This window comes from Mesocricetus auratus, unplaced genomic scaffold (genome assembly GCF_017639785.1).
Source record: "Mesocricetus auratus isolate SY011 unplaced genomic scaffold, BCM_Maur_2.0 Super-Scaffold_100010, whole genome shotgun sequence".
NCBI lineage: Eukaryota > Metazoa > Chordata > Mammalia > Rodentia > Cricetidae > Mesocricetus > Mesocricetus auratus.
The window spans coordinates 16,779,465-16,801,486 of NW_024429194.1; the positions used below are offsets into that span (position 1 = coordinate 16,779,465).

At 41.0% G+C, this 22,022-nt stretch overlaps 1 protein-coding gene, 1 long non-coding RNA gene and 1 other non-coding gene across 5 annotated transcripts in view; 2 read left to right on the forward strand and 1 right to left on the reverse strand.

Annotated features, from left to right (window-relative positions):
• Positions 1-13: 13 nt before the first annotated feature.
• On the forward strand, positions 14-2,710 carry LOC121142733. Its single transcript, XR_005879792.1, has 2 exons — positions 14-282; positions 371-2,710. It is a non-coding gene; the product is annotated as an uncharacterized LOC121142733 (long non-coding RNA).
• Septin2 (septin 2) overlaps positions 2,170-22,022 on the reverse strand; it is a 28,748-nt gene continuing 8,895 nt past the window's right edge. For all 3 annotated transcript variants that reach the window (XM_040752987.1, XM_040752986.1, XM_040752985.1), the window contains exons 3-13: positions 20,640-20,760; positions 16,349-16,435; positions 14,917-15,040; positions 13,914-14,048; positions 13,666-13,783; positions 12,054-12,155; positions 10,120-10,265; positions 7,947-8,030; positions 6,644-6,701; positions 4,725-4,827; positions 2,170-4,125 (exon numbers count right to left, since the gene is read on the reverse strand). In XM_040752987.1, the coding sequence (XP_040608921.1) occupies positions 4,726-4,827; positions 6,644-6,701; positions 7,947-8,030; positions 10,120-10,265; positions 12,054-12,155; positions 13,666-13,783; positions 13,914-14,048; positions 14,917-15,040; positions 16,349-16,435; positions 20,640-20,760 (1,077 nt within the window). In that variant the 3' untranslated portion in view covers positions 2,170-4,125; position 4,725. The remainder of the gene's footprint in view (positions 4,126-4,724; positions 4,828-6,643; positions 6,702-7,946; positions 8,031-10,119; positions 10,266-12,053; positions 12,156-13,665; positions 13,784-13,913; positions 14,049-14,916; positions 15,041-16,348; positions 16,436-20,639; positions 20,761-22,022) is intronic.
• On the forward strand, positions 12,488-12,560 carry Trnar-ccu. Its single transcript has one exon. It is a non-coding gene; the product is annotated as a tRNA-Arg (tRNA).

Here is a 22,022-nt window from a genome sequence, read left to right on the forward strand (position 1 = left end):
CCAAGCTGTGCAGCTCCCCGGCGGGTGGAACCGTGCTCCGGCACGCTGGGCGGGGTTTGCGGACACCAGAACTCTGTGCTGGGTGGGATTTAGGAAAGCCGCGAGTTCTTAGTCTTACTCCTCGCTTTGGCACGTCGGGAGGACTCGGTCTTGGACGCGGCTTCGGAACAAACGGGAGGACTCACCCCTGGGCTGGACTCTGGAACGCGGGTGGGCCCTACGTAAACCTTGGACGGGACTTTGGCAAACAGGCAGTCTCAGCCTACAGCCTGGCTTTGGCAAGTAAGGCGGGGCGGCTCTGGGTGGGGCTTGGGACCACCCTCAGCTTGCGGGGCTGTCCTGACTTTGACACCCTTGGTCATGCCCTCAGGACAGACAGACCAGCTCCTTCCTGTCTACCACCCATCGTGCCCCACCTGGGAATAGTGGAACCGTGATCTGCGGACACCAGATGTTCCTAAAGGGTCGCTTCTGAGGTGCTGTGCCTGAGGCAGGCTTCGCCAAGAAGAGCCCTGGAAGCCTTAGTTGTTCCTTATGGTTTTGAGGCACTTTCTGGGAATCAAAACGGTGAGGCCAGATTCTGCCCCCCCCACTCCTATGACTGGCAGCACCCCGATTTCTCCTTCCATTGGTTAACTGAATGGCCCTGCAGGGAGCCAGGCCTCTAACCACCATCCAGGCTAAATAAATTCAGGAACGATTTGTACAGTCCCAAAGTGGGACAAGGTGGGAGAGCTTCTGTCTACTGAGGGGACCCTGCTTCTCCAAGGCAACCGAGGAGCACAGGCAGAATGGGCTCAGCAACGTAGGGAGGCCTTCCAACTTACTCCATCACCCTAGCATTTTCCTCTAACTAGCCTCTGCCACTGCGTGTGCTATCAATCGTAAGAAAAAGAGCAGGAATGAGGTTAGACACGAGAGGAGTCTCACTACCCTGGGGTCAGTGTGCTGCTCAGAAAGCAAGAGTATGAGGGGCCCAGAGAGTACTGGGACCGTCAATCCAGTGGTCTGGCTGCCCAAATGGGCACCAGGCCACGACAAAGTTGATCATCCACCCAGATTAGGATAAAGTTTATCAGGTTGGATGGCAAGTACTCAGTCCAAATTCTGGCTTTTAAAGTCGCTTTCCATCAGGTGCTCCCAGCTCTTGGGAGGCAGAAGCCGGAGGATCTCCTCCGAGGCCAGCCTGGTTTACAAAGAGAGTTTCAGGACAGCCACAGCAGTTACACAGAGAAACCCCGTCTTGAGAAATTAAAAATAAATAAATAAATGGGCTGGAGATGATTTAGCAGGTAAGATCACTAAAGCACTGACTGCTTTTCTAGAACACCCAAATTCGATTTTTGTAAACCACATGGCTGCTCACGACTGTCTCTAACTCCAGTTCCAGTGAAGTCTGACATATCCTCTTCTAGTCTCTTCAGGCACCAGGCGTGCACATGGCACAGACACTTGCATGTAGGCAAAATATTCAGACACACAAAATAAAATGTAAAAAAACCCAAAAATCTGAGCATGGCGGTTTACACTTTAATCTTAGCACTCCGGAGGAGGCAGGTGGCTTTGGCCTGGTCTACACAGGGAGTTCCAGGCTAGTCAGGCTACAAAGGGAGACTGTCTCAAACACTCCCAACCAATGAACTTGTTTAAAAACCTTAAAAAAAAACCTTGGGCGTTGGTGGCACACGCCTTTAATACCAGAACTCAGGAGGCAGAGGCAGTTGGATCTCTGGGAGTTCAAGGCCAGTCTGGTCTACAGAGCAAGTTCCAGGTCAGCCTCCACAACAATACAGAGAAACCCTGTCTCAAAAAAACCAAAAAAATAAAAACAAATAAATGTTGTTTTCCTAACCTTAGTTGGAAATACATTTGGATAACTTTTACTTCCCATTATGTTTAATAGTTGCTTCATTTTCTAATCAGTAAACGTAATTACCTATGAAGCTTTAGTGTCCATTTTTACCTAATAATCTGTAGATAATTTTGATAACCTGTACATAGTTCTGTTCCAGCTGTACCATTTCTTCTGGAGTATCTTCTCTGATGAAAACATGCAGTACTCACACTATTAATACAAGTAACTTCCTGTTTTGATAAACAATTGTCATTGGGGCCCTGAATCTTCCCAGTGAACCTCACACCTTACTCAAATAAAACGAGGACTGCTCATTTAATATCTAAACAATAGTGCTTTATTGAAAAAGGGTTAGTTTAAGTGGCTACAAAGTTGATGTGTAAAATGTGTTTTCAAAATACATTTCTACAGGTACAAGTTACTTCTGAGTGAGAGAGCATTTATTAGCAAAAGTGTATGTTTAGACCTGGGTGGAAAACCTGAAGGGGGATTTAGAATTGTGGCTGCAAGATCTTCCAGCACACATTGCCATCCTTAGATGTCAGCTGGCCCTAAATGGCAACCTTACTCACAAACATGGGGCTCCCACTGAATGCTTAGGAATGCTTTTGTTTCTTAAAATTTTTTTTCCAATCAAATTAATGTCAAAATAACCCAAACAAAGAACTGCATGGGTGTACTCTAGAGTCAGCAACACTTTTCTTGGTGGGAACCTCACACAATGAACCGCTGGCCATTCACAGTGATGCAACAGTGAAGGGGCAAAATGAGCACATTATTCTCTGTAACTTGTAACGGACAACTTTTAAGTCTCGTTTAACTAGTAGTATTGATTTTTGGCCTGAATTAAACAAACCTCTGCCTCATCATCAACCAAGCACTTTCTTCCACAGCAAATGAAAGCCCAGAACTAGCACCTGCTTTGCTTCCTCCGCACCGGTCTCCTTCCCTCGCCTCTTTGTCTGTGGCCATCAGCTGACATTAGAAGACATGGAAAGAGAAGGCAGGCCAGAGTGCCAGACTGTATGCCAGGCACGGCTTTGCTCATCTGCTGTGGCACAGATCTGAAGAGCCTTTCATTCCTGCCATGAAGACGTTTTACACTACACAAACTGAGGGAAATGACAATGGCTGAAAACACATGAGACAGTCTGCAAATGAAAAACGGTTATTTCCCTCAGTTGAAAATCACTGAAAAAGGGAAGAGTCAGAGGAAAACCTGGCAGGCATTTGGGCTTCAAACGGCTTTTTGTGCAAGAGCACCACCCAATCACAAGCCTGGGTTCAGATCCATGTCAGCCAAGGACTATGATTTCCACTGCCATGGCAGGTCTTTTTGCACCTGGTTATACAAAGTACATTAAAGTGCAGTATAAAATATAAACATTTTGGTTTCTTTAAAAAAGTATTGCCTTCTTAGTTGAGTAAAAAGTTCACTGACTCTTACTGTGTAGAGTCTTGTTACAACATGAAGCTGGAGCTCATAGCTGCTTTGGTTTTCTCCACAGCATAGCATAATCAGCATCCACGGTAAAAAAAAAAGTCCTTGTAGTGAGTTCTCTACAGAGGTTTGAAAAGGATCTGGCATGAGAATCCAGAGCTCTTAAAATTCAACGCTGAAATCCTGCTTTTTAAAAGCTATTGAAGTATAAATATTATCTTATTAGATAACCCTCCTCTGTTCTACCTGGTTAACAGATAAATGTGCAGATGAATTAACCGTATTAACTACAGCAGCAAAAGTAGTTTTAGGTGTTCTGCACAAATATAAAGTTAACAGTGTGACTTCATTCTAATAAGCAAATATTCTGCCACCAAGTATGCACAGCTACCTCTGTCATAGGCACATCAAGTCCACCACACAGGAACTTCTGAGCAAATAAAAATGTCTAGATACAAATCAAGAGTACTTGTCAGTGATTAGTCAGGCCAGCTCAATCAAAGGAATTCACTATTACCAGTATATAGACTGACTGATTCTTAGAAAAATCCTAACATTAGTGGTTAAGTAAGAAGAAAATCAGGGTTTACCTGACACAATATAAAGTGTAACATAGCAATGAAATATAAATGCTAAAAGTACTTCATACCAGAGGGGGGGAAAATGAGAAAAGAACCAAAAATCAAAGCCATCAAAAGTAAAAAAACAAAAAAACCAACTGAAATCCTCAGACACAGAGACTTAAATTCTTAACACTTCCAAGGGTGTTAAGAAACGTGATGCTGCAGCACTTATCAGGAATACTTTTCTTTTTATCCAACAGCATTTTCTGGAAAATAAAAACAAAACAATTTTAATGGAAGTGATGCATGTTTGTTTTTATCATTGACAATACTCCCTCTGCATATGAAAGGGCATAAATTGAGCAAAATGTTCTTTATCTATGACCAGTTAACTAAATCAAGAAGCCATTTATGAAGCTTTCTGAAACCATCTCAAGTTCCATGACATTTAAGTATAGAGAATTATACCAGGCCATTTCCAATGGTCACATAAATGGTTGCCTAAAAGGGGTGGAAGGACCCTCATTTAATTGGCATTGATTCTTCTTCCTAGCATCTTTATTTTCATCAGCAAAACCTTTTAATAAAAGTTATTACTGAGTTTCCAACACTATGACTAATGAAAGTTTAAAATTTTTCTTTAACATAAATTGTATTTGTAACATTAGAAAATAGGAATGCCTTTATTAGACAGTAGGTGGCAGCAAAGAACGGTTTCTGCTTTTCAGTGAAAGGCTAGTGACACAGCTACTGAAGGTTCAAAAACAAAACACTGGTAAGGTATAAGACAGAGAAGCTTATCGTATTCAAGGCTGAGCTGATGGAGATCACCGTACCTCCCCAACTTACTAACATGAAAACACACCTCACACATGGTGCCCGAGTGTCCCGCTGTCACTGTCACCACCCTGCATCTGCATCTGCATCTGGGCTTGCATCCTTGCAATCATCTCCTGCATGCGGCGAAGCTACGAATGGTACATGTCAGATTCAGTGTTGGTGCTGTCATATTTAGCTTGTATTGTTTTTCTCAAATACAGTAATATGTTTAAATAAAAAGTTACAAACCAATCTAAAATAACAATTCATCAAAAATCCATGTAAATGACGAAATATGTACTTCAAGTAAAACAAAACTCACCAATAAAGAGAAGCAACAGACTAAGACAATGAGACAAGAAAGAAGGCTGCTATTACCCTCTGGGAACAGAAAGGGAAGGGGAGTGGGAATGATTCATCTTTTCTGCTGGACAACAATGTCTTAGCTATGAAAACAATGCTTACCCACTGCTACCCTTATCCATTTTTTTGTTATTTTTGAGACACATTATCATGTAGTCCAGGTTACACTCAAACTCCCTATGTAGCTATGTAGCTGATTCTTGAACTCCTGATCTTCCTGTTTGTACTTCCCAAGTGCTGAATTATAGGCCAAATCCATCATGCCTAGTTTATGCCTTGCTGAGACTGAACACAGGAGTTTCTGCGTGCTAGATAAGCACTCTACCAACTGAGCTACATCCTCAGACTCCTTACCACTTATTTGTTTGTTCGTTTATTTTTGTTTTTTTAGGGACAGGGTTTTTCTGTGCTTTGGAGGCTGTCCTGGAACTCGCTCTTGTAGACCAGGCTGGTCTTGAACTCCCAGAGATCTGCCTGCCTCTGCACCCCCCCCTGTGCTGGGATTAAAGGTGTGCACCACCACTGCCCGGCCTACTCTTACCAATTATTGTCATTGACATTTGTATATGGTTAGAAAAGCTCCAGGAAAGTATTCTAAAATACTTACTCAAATTTTCTTCAGGTGACTTTGTGGTTATGGCAGATATCCACAATGAATTGATTTGGTTGAAGAAATAATTTTTTTGTTTACAAAAGGTTGTCCCCTATTAACCACATAACCACTAAATAATCTATATACTCCATAACTCTATCAGGTTTGAATGCACCATTTTCATTAGCAGAGTTCTATTCCTCATCGATTTCTAGCTGGTTATTTGGGTATCAACCGTTCTCTACAACGTTTCTGTAACCAGGAGAGCAAGGCTTGTCTCATTGGAACAATTTTAATAAATGAGCGCTCTGTGTTTTACAAGCTTGCTTACTCCTTCAAACATCAGAATTACTATACCTAGGAAAGGAGAGAGCAAGCACCGCTTTGCTGTAGTACTTTTTTAGACAGTTCTAAATCTAAAGGTTTAGAAGACTGATTCTTGTAGCAACTTGTCCTATCCACAATGCTTTATCTATTTAAATCTTTACAAATTGTATTAGAAGCATTTTCTAACTACTTCCTCCATAAAACCTATGTATTTCTATCCTTTTTGGTAACTGAATGCAAAATGGCAGCTTCATTGTGTTTCCCAGTTGGTTACTGTCTATGACATTTTATAAAAAATCAATCACATTCCCTTTTATTATTAGCTAAATTGCTACTGGAGACTGAATGAAGCAATGTATTTAAAAATATGTGTATTATGTATGTACACATATATTTGTGTATAATGCTTCAAAAAAGTAAGAAAGCTATGATAAGCTATTTATAAATATTTTTGGATAGGGCTGGAGAGATGGCTCAGGAGTTAAGCACACTAGCTGCTCTTCCAGAGGATCTCAGTTCAACTCCCAGCACCCATAACAGCTCACAATCGCCTGTAATTCTAGTTCCAGGGGATCTGATACCTTCATGCCAATGCACATCAAATAAATTTAGATAAATTATTTAGTAAAAAATCTTTGGATAGAAAACAGCTACAGACACCAGAACATGACTATTGTACTTACCTCAGCCTCCTTTTCAAGCAAGATCTGGTCTTTATTCATGTCCTCATTCTCCACTTTCCTAAGGGAACAACAACAAAAATTACAATCAGAATATTGCAATGTACTTCTGAATAGAAAGAAAACTTTACAATTCTGAAGACCGCTACTTTATAATTACATGCTTGCAGCTTTTTAAATTAAAGACATGGTAGGAGAACACAGGAAGAAACTTGGAATTCACACTCACAAATAGCAGGTCTAACCTGAAGAACGGTCTTGCTTTTAGGTAAAGATCCCCTTTGACTATATGGTAAGTAAAACGGTTACACTTGAAGGAGCCACAAGGAGCGGAGTGAGCAGAGCCTGGTGGAGCAGGACCAAGGAAAGCCCCTCTAAGCACACTGGCACCACCACCAGGGCATGCTAGGAATGCCAGGAGGGATTCTTGTACTTCCTATGTCTAAACCTTTCTAAATGTCTGGCTTCCAAATTAGCAACAAAAAACTTCAAAAAACTTTTTTATTCTTAATTATATATATGTGTGTATGTATGTATATGTGTACAAAATACACATATAGAAATACATTAGGATGGTAAAAAAGAAAAGGTAAGTGAATGTAGCCACATGAAGTCTGCAGAGAACAAAGCTCACACTCCAGGGACACCCATGGCGAGCTAACCCTCTACAGCTTTCAGTGGAAGCAAGTCTATCTTTATAGACACAGCAATACTAAAGAAGCACCAACACAAGCTTCCTGCTTTTCTATCTAAAGCTGTGTTTTGCCTGCCATATGTGCCCTTGTACCACAGGCATGCCTGGTGCCTAAACATGGAGTTACAGTTGTGAGCTGCTTGAGGGTGCTGGGAATTGATCCCAGATACCCTTCAAGAGAAGTAAATGTTCTTTTTTTTTTTAAGATTTATTTATTTGTTTGTTGTACAGTGTTCTGTCTCCATGCTTACCTGTAGGCCAGAAGAGGGCACCAGATCTCATTTCAGATGATCTGTCAGCCACCATGTGGTTGCTGGGAATTGAACTCAGGACCCTGAAAGAGCAGTCAGTGCTCTAACCCTCTGAACCATCTCCCCAACCTTGGAGCGACTGTTCTTAACCACTGAGCTATCTCTCTAGGCTCCAAAGCTGTTCTTGACGTGACATTATGAATGTGGCTTCCACAGCCCCACTTGACTGAATTAGCAATATTTCTTTAAAAACTTTTGAATGGGAAGCACATGTTGTTTGTGATCAAGAAGTCTGAGGTAGACAGAAAAGACAAAGGCAAGTGACTCAGGGAACATGATACGGGCAAGACGGTGTGACAACCTGCCGCCTCTCTTCAGCCTCTCAGAACGGAAGTTTTCATAGTGAAGGTCCTGGGTCACTTCCTGTAGGTCCTGCATGTGGGTGCTGAAAGAGAGAAAGAATACATCGGGGACTTAGGTGCATGGCAGTCTCACCAAGAACACGGAAAACGGAGAGGCCAGAAGTGGCAGAACTGAGAGGCCAAGCAGTCACTTAGCAACTGTGCACAGATTGCTGGAACTCAGGGTAAGCTATGTCACTGTGGAATGCTGGTGAGGTATGCTCCTCTGCATCACAAAAAGCTATAATACACAGGTGTGCATACAGTAGTTTTTCCTGAACACTGTCACAGGCACCACTAGACAGTACAAAGCCATTTCCACTGGAGGGACGAGGATACAAAGACTTTTAGGTAAATGATATGTGAAATAAAACATTTCTCTGAAAAATCTTAGGAAAATAAAGTACTCAAATAGGTGTCTGCATAGCTTTTTTTCAAAGACTATATACATATTTAAAAATGTGTAGAGATCATTACAACACATTCCTGTTTACTCGGGATCTAGGGATACAATGGTAGTTGGATCTTCATTGTAAGAAATACACAAATATGTCCTGGGCAGTGATGGTGCACACTTTTAATCCCAGCACTCGGGAGGCAGAGGCAGGCGGATCTCTGTGGAGTTCGAGGCCAGCCTGGTCTCCAGAGCTAGTTCCAGGACAGCCTCCAAAGCCACAGAGAAACCCTGTTTTGAAAAGCAACAAAACAGACAAAAAATACAAAACTGGCATAACAGAGGAGAACCACACCTCTTGTGCAACACTAACATTCCTTGGATGACGGGCTAGGACAGTCATGGCTACATTCACAGTAACTTAGATGTTAACATATTACTGGTTCTCATTCATTAAACAGTGTTAGTAAATGGTGATTTTAACTAACCAAAATATTTGTTTATTCACATTACTTCTCTTTGAACTGTTTTCATTAAAGGGGTATATTTTATGGAGAACTACAAGAGGAAAGCTTGAAGGTAATATAAAGAACTGATACAGAGAAAGAAACTATTTAGTACATACAGCATACAGTATATGGGTGTTAAATACACTGTACCCCAAAATATGTATAATCACAAGGTAATAAAAATAAAATAGTTTATCGGTTCTGTCTCATCATGTGATAACCTCTGATTTATTTTAACATAGCAAGGAGACCCTCACCAGATGCCAACATTCTAGCTTCCAAAGACACAAATAATCTTCCATATTTATAAGTTACAACAATAGGAAACAGATCAAGACAGTCTTATGTTTGACACCTATAACATTTATAGAATTTTCTAGGCTAATGTTTAAGAGTGATGATTTATAACCTATCCCCAGTTGGTGGCACTGTTTGGGTAGGTTTAAGAGTTGTGGTCTTACTGGAGGAAGTTTGTTACTGAGGTAGGCTTTGAGATTCCAAAGCCTTGTGCAATCAATACCAGTGTGTTCTTCCTGTGTTCAGTCAAGAAGTGAACTCTCAGCCATTGACTATCTCCCACATCTACTGCTTCCCTAGCAGGACAGATTCATCCCTCTGGAAGAGTAAGCTCAATAAATCCTTTTACAGGTTGCCTTTGTTATGGTGTTTTATCACAACAATAGAAACTAACATCTACACTTACTGCTCTGGTAACAGTCATGAGGCTGGGGCTTAGAACTGGGGCTGTTAAAGAAGAGCTTGTGAAGCATGCTTACGGCCCCAGGTTCAATTCCCAGCACTGTATAGACTGGGTGTGGTAGCACATGCCTAGAATACCAGCACTGGAGGTAGAAGGAGGAGAATCAGAAGTTCAAAATCATACACATTGAGTTTGAAGCCAACCAACATCTATCTTTATTAAGATACGTGAAACAACTATAAACAAATTATCAGTTGCTAAAAATAAATGGAAACCTCAAGGCTAGTTGGGACCATCTAACCACCACATGTTAGAGCTTGGCCTGGTTTAATGTTCCTTTAGCATCCTTTAGATGAGAGAGCAAGAAGAAGAACTATGAGAAAGAGGATAGTTCAACAGAGAGTCAGAGCCCCAGTAGAGAACCTCAGTCCCTAATTTGGTCTTATCAGTCTGACATAGGTATTCCCAATTTCTGAATGTCCTATTCTTCATGTTAAGCTCTGCCATAATGAATATACCGAATGTCTTACATGAGCATTGTTCTCAGCTTCAGAAAGTCATTGTGTTCTGGGTTCTCCACCTCCACAACACCCCACGGGTAGAGACGACCTCTGACCTTCTTGCCTTTGGCTTCAATCAACTGGTTGGAGCCAACCACAGAGAATGGGATACTGGCCTAGAAAGAAGCACAAGGTAGTAGAGAATACCAACAGTTAACTGTAAACCTACAATGGGCTCAGAAATGGCTCCCTGCTGCTATATTATGAAGATGCCTTTTGTTATTGGTGTATTGAGACAGGGGTCTCAATACATAGCTATGGATGGCCTGAAATTGTCTAAGCAAACTCAACAAGAGTCCAAGAACAAAGAGAAACAATGAGACCTAAAGTTTCTGGGCAATAGGCAGGTGTCTCATACATAATCATGGAGTGGGAGGAGATGGGATGGGGAGTATGTGGGGCAGGCTGATCAAAGTCTGAATTCAAAGCCACCCTGGTTTACACACTCACAGTGACCGTCCTGCTCTGCATTCCCACCCTGGTTTACACACTCACAGTGATCACCTGCTCTGCATTCCCACCCTGGTTTACACACTCACAGTGACGGTCCTGCTCTGCATTCCCACCCTGGTTTACACACTCACAGTGATCACCTGCTCTGCATTCCCACCCTGGTTTACACACTCACAGTGATCACCTGCTCTGCATTCCCACCCTGGTTTACACACTCACAGTGACGGTCCTGCTCTGCATTCCCCACCCTGGCTTACACACTCACAGTGACCGTCCTGCTCTGCATTCCCACCCTGGTTTACACACTCACAGTGACGGTCCTGGTCTGCATTCCCACCCTGGTTTACACACTCACAGTGATCACCTGCTCTGCATTCCCACCCTGGTTTACACACTCACAGTGACCGTCCTGGTCTGCATTCCCACCCTGGTTTACACACTCACAGTGATCACCTGCTCTGCATTCCCACCCTGGTTTACACACTCACAGTGACGGTCCTGCTCTGCATTCCCCACCCTGGCTTACACACTCACAGTGATCACCTGCTCTGCATTCCCACCCTGGTTTACACACTCACAGTGACGGTCCTGCTCTGCATTCCCACCCTGGTTTACACACTCACAGTGATCACCTGCTCTGCATTCCCACCCTGGTTTACACACTCACAGTGATCACCTGCTCTGCATTCCCACCCTGGTTTACACACTCACAGTGATCACCTGCTCTGCATTCCCACCCTGGTTTACACACTCACAGTGACCACCTGCTCTGCATTTCCCACCCTGGTTTACACACTCACAGTGACCACCTGCTCTGCATTCCCACCCTGGTTTACACACTCACAGTGATCACCTGCTCTGCATTTCCCACCCTGGTTTACACACTCAAAGTGATCACCTGCTCTGCATTCCCACCCTGGTTTACACACTCACAGTGATCACCTTCCTCTGCATTTCCCAGCCTCCCCAGTGCTGGTATGAGAGAGTGTGCCAGCATGCCTGGCTTTAACTGTGTTTGATGGAGTGCTAAATGCATGCACATTTCACTTAGAAATGTCAGTTATTTTCCAAATGGAACAAATCAAGTCTGCAATGACACTTTCAAGTCTTAGGTAAAAATTTCCTAAATATACTGAAACCAAAACATACTACTGTAATACAACTCTCCCAGTCTCCTGTCAGTGAAGCCTTCTTGACCAAATATGTCTTTTAAAATGTGTACACAAGAAAACAGGGAGGAGTAGATCCCCCATGGAAGGCCTCACACTCCCTGAGGAGCAGAAATGGGATGAGATAGGGGGTCAGTAGGGGTCAGGGGAGGAGGGGAGGGAGAGGGAACTGGGATTGACATGTAAAACAAGCCTTTTCTAATTTAATTTTTAAAAAAAAGAAGGAAAAAGAAAACAGGGAGGAGTGAGTGTTCGAATTATATATCTGGAGTCAGTTCTTACCTTGAGGAGTCTAGTCTGCTCCTTAAAATCTTCATCTTCATCTGATTCTGCATCCGGTAAATGGTAGATTTTGATGTTATGCTCTTCAATTTCATCCAAAATCTGGAACAATAACAAAACTAGAATCAATTTTAATTAAATTTAACATTTTAGCTAACTCATATTAGAAATTCGTAAGAATTGTACTCAAGAAGCAGAGGCATGCAGATAGATCTCTAAGTTCAAGGCCAGTTTAGTCTACTTAGCAAGTTCCAGATCAGTCAAAACTACAAGTAAGATCAAATTAAAACAACAATACCAAAAAAAAACAACAAAAAAGAAATACCTAAGAATTATTTGCATATCAATGACCAAACAACTAATAGATTATTTTCAAGTAATTTTAAGAATTGTAAATGGTTATCGATGTTAGAATTTTGGGAGCTTTTCCGTCAGCCCCGGTGGCCTAATGGATAAGGCATTGGCCTCCTAAGCCAGGGATTGTGGGTTCGAGTCCCACCCGGGGTAAGAGGACTGCCTTTTAATGAAACATAAAGGAGAAACTGAATTTTGGGAGCTTTTCAATAACAGTAATAATCACAAACCATCCCTTTCAGCATATAAAGCAGTAGGATACTAATGACAGTCCCAGTACACTAGTTAGGGAGTATTTTCAGAGGTTAAGAGCACTGACTGCTTGCTCTTCCAGAGGTCCTGAGTTCAATTCCCAGCAACCACATGGTGGCTCACAACCATCCGTAATGAGATCTGGTGCCCTCTCCTGGCTTGCAGACATACATAGAGGCAGGATGTTGAATTCATAAGTAAATAAAATCTTTAAAAAAGAAAATACTCCCACAGTCATCTACCAAGATGAACAGAGACACTTCGAGCACCTAAAGTTCTTCGGCAATAGGCGGGCATCTCATACATCATCATGGAACAAGAGGAGAAGTATATCATACAGGAAAAGAGAATTCTGGAGAGTAATACCAGCATTTGTTGGAATTCAAAGTCACCCTGGTTTACATGAGTTCCAGGCCAGCCAACACTACACAGTGAGACTGCCTCAAAATATCAAAATTAATTAATTTTAAGCTGGGCGTGGTAGTACATGCCTTTAATCCTTGTAACAATTAAACAACCAAACAGGGTACCACAGAGACTGGTCAGTGCTGGACTAGCTGAGATGCATCAGGTGATGGACAGCTAGCTGCAAGATATTTTCAAAACCCCAATCCAGGGAACAATTCAACTTAGGCACACTCTTAAGTGAACCACTACAATGAAACATTTGGGTGCAGATAATGGACTTTCCTGGAGAGAGCACCCTTCACGTCACATCATTCACGTATGCTTGTGGGAGGGAGCTCCTTTACTCAGCTACGTCCTACCCAATGAGGCTATTTTATCTAAGAATTTAAACCATACAAATTTGAGTCTTCTATGAGGATGAAAGTAAAAAAAACAAAACAAAAACAAAAACCACCAGAACAAACAAACACCCTACAAACTGAGTGCACTTTGAATCCCAGTACACAATGGGAAATGAATCTGTAGCTCTTCCTTCCTCCTGTTAGGAAGCTGGCTCAAAGTCATGCCGAGGAGGCAAGGGTGACCACCTCTTACTCACCCTTTTCTTCAGACGCTCACGCTCCTTCAGAGTGAGTGTGTCAGCTTTTGCAATGACAGGCACAATGTTCACCTTATTGTGTATTGCTTTCATAAATGCAACATCTAAGGGCTTCAATCTAAAAACAATGTTCAAAAGTCAGTGATTTAGGGAAAGCATAGGACTGTAACCATTTTTTTCCTCAAAATCATCTCACTTCTTATATTACAACATGCTTGACAGGTTTCCGTGGTAAACACTTGACTCACCCATGTCCAAAAGGTGAGATGAAGTAGAAGCAACAATGTACCCTGTTATCAATGATGTGCCGCCTGTTCAGTCCACTCTCGTCATGTAGGTAGCGTTCAAACTGCTCATCAATGTAGGAGATAATTGTCTTAAAACTGAAACACAAATTTCAACAGTAATCATAGGGCACAGAGACAGGCAGTCCCTAACAACAAAGGAAAAACAAGTTTCTTTCCCTTTTCCCAAATAGTATACAAAACAATTCATAACAGAAAACTGACTATGTTCATCTTTAGCATATTATGTATAAGGCACTCCATGTATGCCTGCAGGCCAGAACAGGGCACCAGATCTCATTACAGATGGCTGTGAGTCACCATGTGGTTGCTGGAAATTGAACTCAGGACCTCCGAAGAGCAGCCAGTGCTCTTAACCTCTGAGCCATCTCTCCAGGCCCGAAGAGCGACATTCTTTCTTAACGCAGAAAAAGGGCAAAGGCAAAGGAGCGCCTTCCCCTTCCTTCTTTTTCTCACTTAGTGCTGCTAAATTGATATTTGTAAAAACAAGGGCAAAGGAAGTCATTCCCAGGTACTATGACTCAAATTTCACCTCAAACCATATAGAAGGGCCATACAAACAGAAACAGCATCTCGTCCACTAGCTGCAGTTCATACCGCAATGCTTTGTTTATGGTAGCAGCTTATATTAATTTTTAAATCTCAGGTCTTATTAGAGTGTCCTTAGAAAAAAACCTAATTTTCAAACTGGACATAGTGGCTCATACCTATTATCAAAAAACCTAGAAGACAAGGCAGGAGAATTTTAAGTTTGAGGGCAGTCTGTATTATATAGTGAGACCCTGATTCAAAACAGCCAATATTTAATACTTTAAGTGATTAGACCCAGAACTTCAAGTGTTATCAACACTGTCTACTACAACTGTAAATTCAGACATTAAGCAAGTGAAAACGAATGCATAGTACTTGGCACTTTGGGGGCTCTGCACCCTCTGTGGATTCATACCAATCCCTGCAGTTGATGGCGTCCCCATAGCCAGGTGTGTCCACGACTGTAAGCCGAAGCTTGACACCACGCTCTTCAATCTCAACAGTTGAAGCCTCAATCTGGACAGTTCTTTCAATTTTCTCTAGAAAAGAAACAAAGTTAATAGAAAATGTACCATAAAATCAAGGCAGCATGCTAAAGGAGAGATTATCCATTATTCATGTTCTTATGAAAATGACTTGGAAGGTCAGTATGTGCCTTTGAGGAAGGTTCTCAGAAAGTAACACAAAGACTGCTTAAAATGATCCCGAGTCAGCACGAGAATTGTTGGTGCTAAAAATGAATGTTTTTCTTGGGATCATTAAAAATACCAACTCTGAGAAACTGGAGAGATGACTCAGGAGTTAAGAATACTTGTTCTTGCAGAAAACTCAGCTCAGTTTCTAGCACCCACATGATGGTTCACAACCATCTAGAACTCCAGTTCCAGAGGACTCAACCTCCAAGAGAATTAGGCAAGTATGTGGTACACATAAATACATACATGCCGGCAAAAAAAAAAAAAAATAATCACACAGGTTTTCTCTGTATTGTTTTGGAGGCTGTCCTGGAACTCGCTCTGTAGACCAGGCTGGCCTCTAACTCAGAGATCCGCCTGCCCCAGCCTCCCAAGTACTGGGAATAAAGGTGTGCACCACCAATGCCCGGCAAGCTTAATCCATTCTTATCAAAAAGTATTTATAAGTCTGGAGATGTTCTGTAGAGCATTTGCCTAGCATGAAAGTTTGATTCCCAGTATTATAAAGCAAACAAGCATATATTGAGAATCCCAGTATCCTATGCTGGGATAATCAGAGAACAGACAGATTAGACATAAATTCCTATGGTAATTTTCTATTTACATAACATTTCAGATTGTATTTTTAGATAATACTGAAGATTGAACCTACGGCCTCACATATGCTGGGAAGGGCTCTACCTTCTCTTGTACATAACTTTTTGCTTTTGTCTTTTTGAGACAGGGTTTTTCTGTGTAGCTGTGGCTGTCCTGGAACACCCTCTGTGGACCAGACTGGCCTCAAACTCACAGAGATCCACCTGCCTCTGCCTCCGGAGTGCTGGAATTAAAGGCGTCTGCCACCACCACCCAACTTGTTAAAGACATAAAATTCTTTCAGTTGAGTTTCTCATGCAGTGTACAGTAGGGATAGAAAATTAGGACATTTAATAGACAACAAACTGAAATAAAGGTTAGCTGCATAGATAAGTATAAAACTAAGTCTACAACCAAGATCCTAGGACCTCAATAGAGCACAGTTTGCCTATATAAGTGACAATTTATAAACACAAACTGACTAAACAAAACACACATCTTAAGGCTTAAGATATCTGTTATGTATTCTAACAATGTTCAGGAAAATTACACTTCACAGCAATATAGGAATTTTACCTGCTGCTCCTGGTATAATTCTTTCTGGGTAGAGATCAGTCAGGAATAAGCTGTTTATGAGAGTTGATTTTCCTAGACCGGATTCACCTTAAACAGAAATGAAAACAGTCATGACCTTCCCCATGTGACTGTTAAATCAAGAGTGTTTACCACCACATTTGCTTCACAAAAAGGGAAACGGATGCTCAAGGAAGGTGAGCAACTTCTCAAAGTAAAGAACAGGAAGCTAATTTGAATCCAAGACTAACTACAGAATTTGTTAGTGGCATGATCACAAACAAATTATCTCTTCACAGGTGTTTAGAATGTACTTCAGAATAAGCCTTGACTTTTTTTTTTCCTTTTTCGAGACAGGATTTCTCTGAGTAACAGCTCTGGCTGTCATGGAACTCACTCTGTAGACCAGGCTGTCCTCATACTCACAGAGATCCACCTGCCTCTGCCTCTGAGCACTGGAATGAAAAGTGTGTACCACGGCCTGGCCACAGAAAGTACTCTTAACCACTTATCTCTTCAGCCCTGGTTCTATTTAAAGCTCATTTTAAAATTATTTGCTGGTAAATTTTATACAACAGTAGATAACTTTGAAAAGTTAAACCCTGTGTTACTGTGACAACTATTCACTTAGCCAGTTCTTCTAACTAACACACTTAAAACTAAGAATCTGTTGCAATGGAATTGTCATATTCGGAAAATGTATAATACAAATTTCACATCTGCTTACAATATTCATTGGGTAGAAACTACAAAAACTCTTCCAATGCACACACATAAAACATCAGTTACTTCAAATCATCAATGTCATAGGTCATACCATGCTAGTGCTAAAACTTTTCCATCATTGGACAATTCATGTCCACACCTCCCAGCAACTCCAGCTACAATCCTCTATATGGCTGATTTCAGAGACAAACTATCTGATTAGTTATTATATTTTAGCCATTAGTTTAGATTTAAAAGTTCCTTCCAGGCTGGAGAGATGGCTCAGCAGTTAAGAGCACTCACTGGCTGCTCTTCCAGAGGATCCAGGTTCAATTAATTCCTCCCACCTATATGGCAGCTATTTTAACTCCAGTTTCAGGGAATCCGACACCCTCACAGAGAAAAACATGCAGGCAGGACACCAATGCACATAAAATAAAAATAAATCTTAAATTAAAAAAAAATCCTTCCAAAACTCTTGAAACTCAGCTATCATTATGGTATTAATAGATAGGTCATGAGGGCTTTATCCTCAAAAATGGACAACTACTTTTATCTCAGGACTGGCTGTTATGAAAATATGTTCCCTTACCACGATGCCCTCAATTACACTACAACACAGCCAAGAAGGCCCCTTAGATATGGTCCTTTGCCACAATGGACTCATAGTTCCCAAAAATATTTTCTTCATAAATTACCCACTCTGTGGTATTCTATCAAGATAAAATGGTCTAAGATAACATAACACTATAACGTTCCTGTAGAGTTAAAAAAAGTATTTTGTATGCATAATGTATTTTGCCTGCATGCAAGTACACCACATGTGTATAGTGCCTGAGGCCAGAAGAGGGCATTAGATTCCCTGGAACTGAGCCCAGATCCTCTGAAAGAGCAGTAAGTGCTCTCAACTGCTGAGCCTTCTCTCCAGCCCTCTTCTAAGGTCTTATAATGTAGCAGTGGTGAAGATCTTGAGTTATGTGCTCCTATTTTCTGCATAAGCTTCATAAATCTGCATCACATAGTTCTGCATATCATGATTTTTTTCAGCAATACACAGATCATACTAGAGAAACATAGGTTGCATTGTTGGTCTTGCTAAGCTCTTGTACATAAACACTAGTCTGTACTTGTGATTTATAATGGAATAAAGTTTGCCTAATGAAATGAGTTGGGGAGCTAGGCACTCTGCTAGTACTTATGTGGTAAAGGATGGGCAATCAGGAGTTTAAGATTATCCTTGGTTATGAAGCCAGGTCTTAAGCATTGAATTTACAGTCAAGCACCACCACACTTAGTGATGTCTTTAATAAGTGATATTTCTGACTTTGTAAGCAATTAAGTAGTTTGATTCTCTGAGACTTGTTTATAACTTTTTAGGGATAACTGCAGATTCTATGTCTACTTTAGCCTCTGGAGACTCTAAGTGCTGAGTGTTCAACAAGAGTTCTCTTTGAACAGCTGGAATTCAAATGTTTCCCCCCATACACAAACTTTCTAGCCATGTCTCCAGTCCACTTCACTGTCTCTGGAGGTAACACTGTACCCAGCTTCAGTAACCTATACTCTACACACAGATTTAGTGTCATTCAGCTAATTTCCAGGGTATAGTTCTGGAATTCTTGAGAATTCTGCCTGGTCACCTTTGGTTCTAGCTCTGTGACCTGCTGTAGTCTTATTTATTTCATTCTCTCATCTCTGAAAAAGGTAGAATCATATAGTAACTTGACAGGTCCATATAATTTGCTTTCCTTCTCTAAAGGGCTAAATTCCTGCATTGTCTATTATTCAGGGTTAAAACATTAACAACAACAAACCCACAGCATACCGTTTTTTTCAGTGTCCAATTAACCACTGAAGGAGAGATAGTTCATTTAAGGGGCTGATAAATTTTTTTGTTTGGTTTTTTTTTTTTTTTTTGAGACAGAGTTTCTCTGTATTGTCTTGAAGGCTCTCCTGGAACTCGCTCTGTAGTCCAGGCTGGCCTCGAACTCACAGAGATCCACCTGCTTCTGCCTCCCTAGTGCTGGGATTAAAGGCGTGCGCCACAACCACCCAGCTTGTTTTTTACTCTTATTACTCTTTTGACTTTTGGGGGGGGACCCATCACCCAACTCCCAAATAAAGAACACATGGAGGCTTATTCTAAGTTATGAAAGCCCTGTCTTAACTTGGCTTGTTTCTTGCCGGCTGTTCTTAAATTACCCCATTTATCTTTGGCTTGGGGCGTCTATCTTTCTCTATTCCTGTATACCTTTTCTTTCCTTCTTAATCCATGTCTAGCTGTCTAGGCCAGGCAGGGCTACATAATAAAACCCAGTTCAAAACAAAACAAAAACCTGAGTAACAACAATAAAATCCCCCCAGTTCATTAAACTTCTATTGGCATGCTAAAACACAATGTATGTTGTGATCCATAACACATTATGATAGCATCTATATCTGATACAACAGAAATACATTCAAACAACCATTCAATTTCATAGCCTTTCACTGTAATTTTATGAATTACTATTTTAAGTGAAAATTAAGCACAATTGAATGATTACATTCATCATCTCTAATATGTAATAATTCTTCAAATTCATCTTTAACATACTTCACAAATCTGAGTTGTCACAAAATTTGACAGTGTCCTTTTTGTTGTTTTTGTTTTCTGAGAAAGAGTGTCTCTATGTAAGGAATACAATGTCGACCAGGATGGCCTCAAACTCACTGAGATCCTCCTGCCTCTACCTCACAAGTGCTGGGATTAAAGGTATTTGCCACCGTGCCAGCCTTTGAAGGTATCTTGAAGATCCTTCTGGTCTCGTGCCTCCTAAGACAGTGGTCAATGTCGGCAGGGATAGCAGGTGTGTAGGGAGCCTCCCTGCGACTGAAGGTGCTTCTGACGTGGGTCACCCATGAGGCTGCTAGCAGCCTCAGTTCCTTGCCCTTGTCTTCTTTATACTGTCACGACAGCTAGCTTCTTGAGTGAATGATCAGACAATGGCAAGACAGAAGTCATACTATCTTTATGACCTAGTCTTGGAAGTCGTATCATTTCCTCAACATCCACTGGCTATATTAACCCTGTTTAAACTGAACTGGGTGGAGGGGTGTGTGTGGGAAATGGGACAGCAAGATGATTCATAAAGAAAAGGCGCTTGCTGCTCAAGTCTGATGACACGAACCCTATTCTTACCCATATAAAGATGAAAGGAGAGAGCCACCTCGACACAAGTGTGCTCCTGTGCACGTTAAACGCATGCACACACACAAATAAGACAAGCAAAACAAAAAACCTATTCAGTATGGGGAAGAACTGGTTAAGGTTGTGACTACTAGGAGCCAAGAATCAATGGTGACTTATTTTGATTTAATTATACAAAGAAATTGTCATCGTATACAAACAAGGAAATGACATCAAATTGTATTTTCCTCTTGAGCAAAATTTCCTAAATATATGTGTGCATATATATGAAAGCCTGGCCAAATAAACATGTTTTAAGTTCCAGAGGTTAATTTTGTCAAAAAAGGAATTTTCTCACATTATAGGTCAGTGCATTTCATAGGTTGGGAAAGGGGGATATTTAATAAGATAATTTCTTACCAACCACCATCAGTGTGAACTCGAACCCCTTTTTCACAGATTTTCGGTGAACTTGATTGGGAAGATTTGCAAATCCAACATAGCCAGGAGTTTCTGGATTTATAAACTGAGCTGGTTGTTGCTAAAGTTATTTAAAAAATAAAAAGAGCTAATAAACACCTTATTGATTACTTTTATGACATTATCAGACTTGTGATAAACACAGATAATCAGCCATTCTACGAATTGAAAAAAAAAAAATCAAGCAAACTCCACAAATTATCATTTTCAAAACTTAGCAGAAAACAGTGTTCACTTAAGATGATTAAAGAAAACACAATCTGGGATAGGGAAATGGCTCAGTGGTTAAGAGCACTGGCTGCTCTTCCAGAAGAACTGTGTCAACTCCCAGCATCCACACTGTAACTCCAGTTTCAGGGAATTCAACACATACATACATACACATATATATACATACATACATCATACATACATACGCAGGTATAAAAATAAATCATTTTTAAAAACCCACAATCAAATCAAATTCCGTAGCTGTATGCTGATATTTTGTTAAATATCCTGCTTATCAATTTACGTAAAATATGTTAACTTATCTCAGTGCAATAAGTGAAATTATGTCTGAGATAAAGAAAATTCAGAAAACTGGCTCCTTTCATTCCAACATTTAGTTAAAGAATAGCCTCCAGCCAGTTATCAGGAACGATGGGTCTGGGAAAACAGACATTTCTTGCTGCTCTTCCTCTTATGACTCAGAACTTTGTCTAGAGAAAGGTGGAGAAGCTAGGAGAGCAATGTTGAGAATTCAGCTTCAAAAACTATGAACAAGACTCTAAGCCCACTGTGACTGCACTGAAATATGTATGTAGTGGTTTGAGGAAGGCTCCCTACATATCCCTAGCTTGTCTGGAGTTTGCAATTCCCCTGCTTCAGCCAGGCATGTGCCACCATGCACAATGGTGAAAAGATGGTTAACCAATTCTTGCTTGATGCAAGAATGCCTCTTAAGACTAAAAGACGGCTGAAGATGGGTTCAATCAAGAACAGTAATCCACAATCTAGGAGATGGGAAGGACTTGCCTTGCAAGTCTGAAAACCTGAACTCAATCACTAAAACAAATTAAAAAAAAAAAAAGACCACAAAAGACTGGGCATGATGATAAGTCTTTGTGATCCCAGCCCTGGACAAATGAAAACAGGCGGATAGCTAAAGTTGCAGGCAGTGAGAGATCTGTCTGTCTCTCTGTCCTCCTCCCTCCTCCCCAAACCTAATTCATAAAAAGAGGAGGGGGGATAAACAAACAAGCCTACAAACAAAGCATCAGCGGTGAACAGCTTATGTCCTTTAAAGCTAATTTATATCAGGGCTCTGGAACAATTTATAAG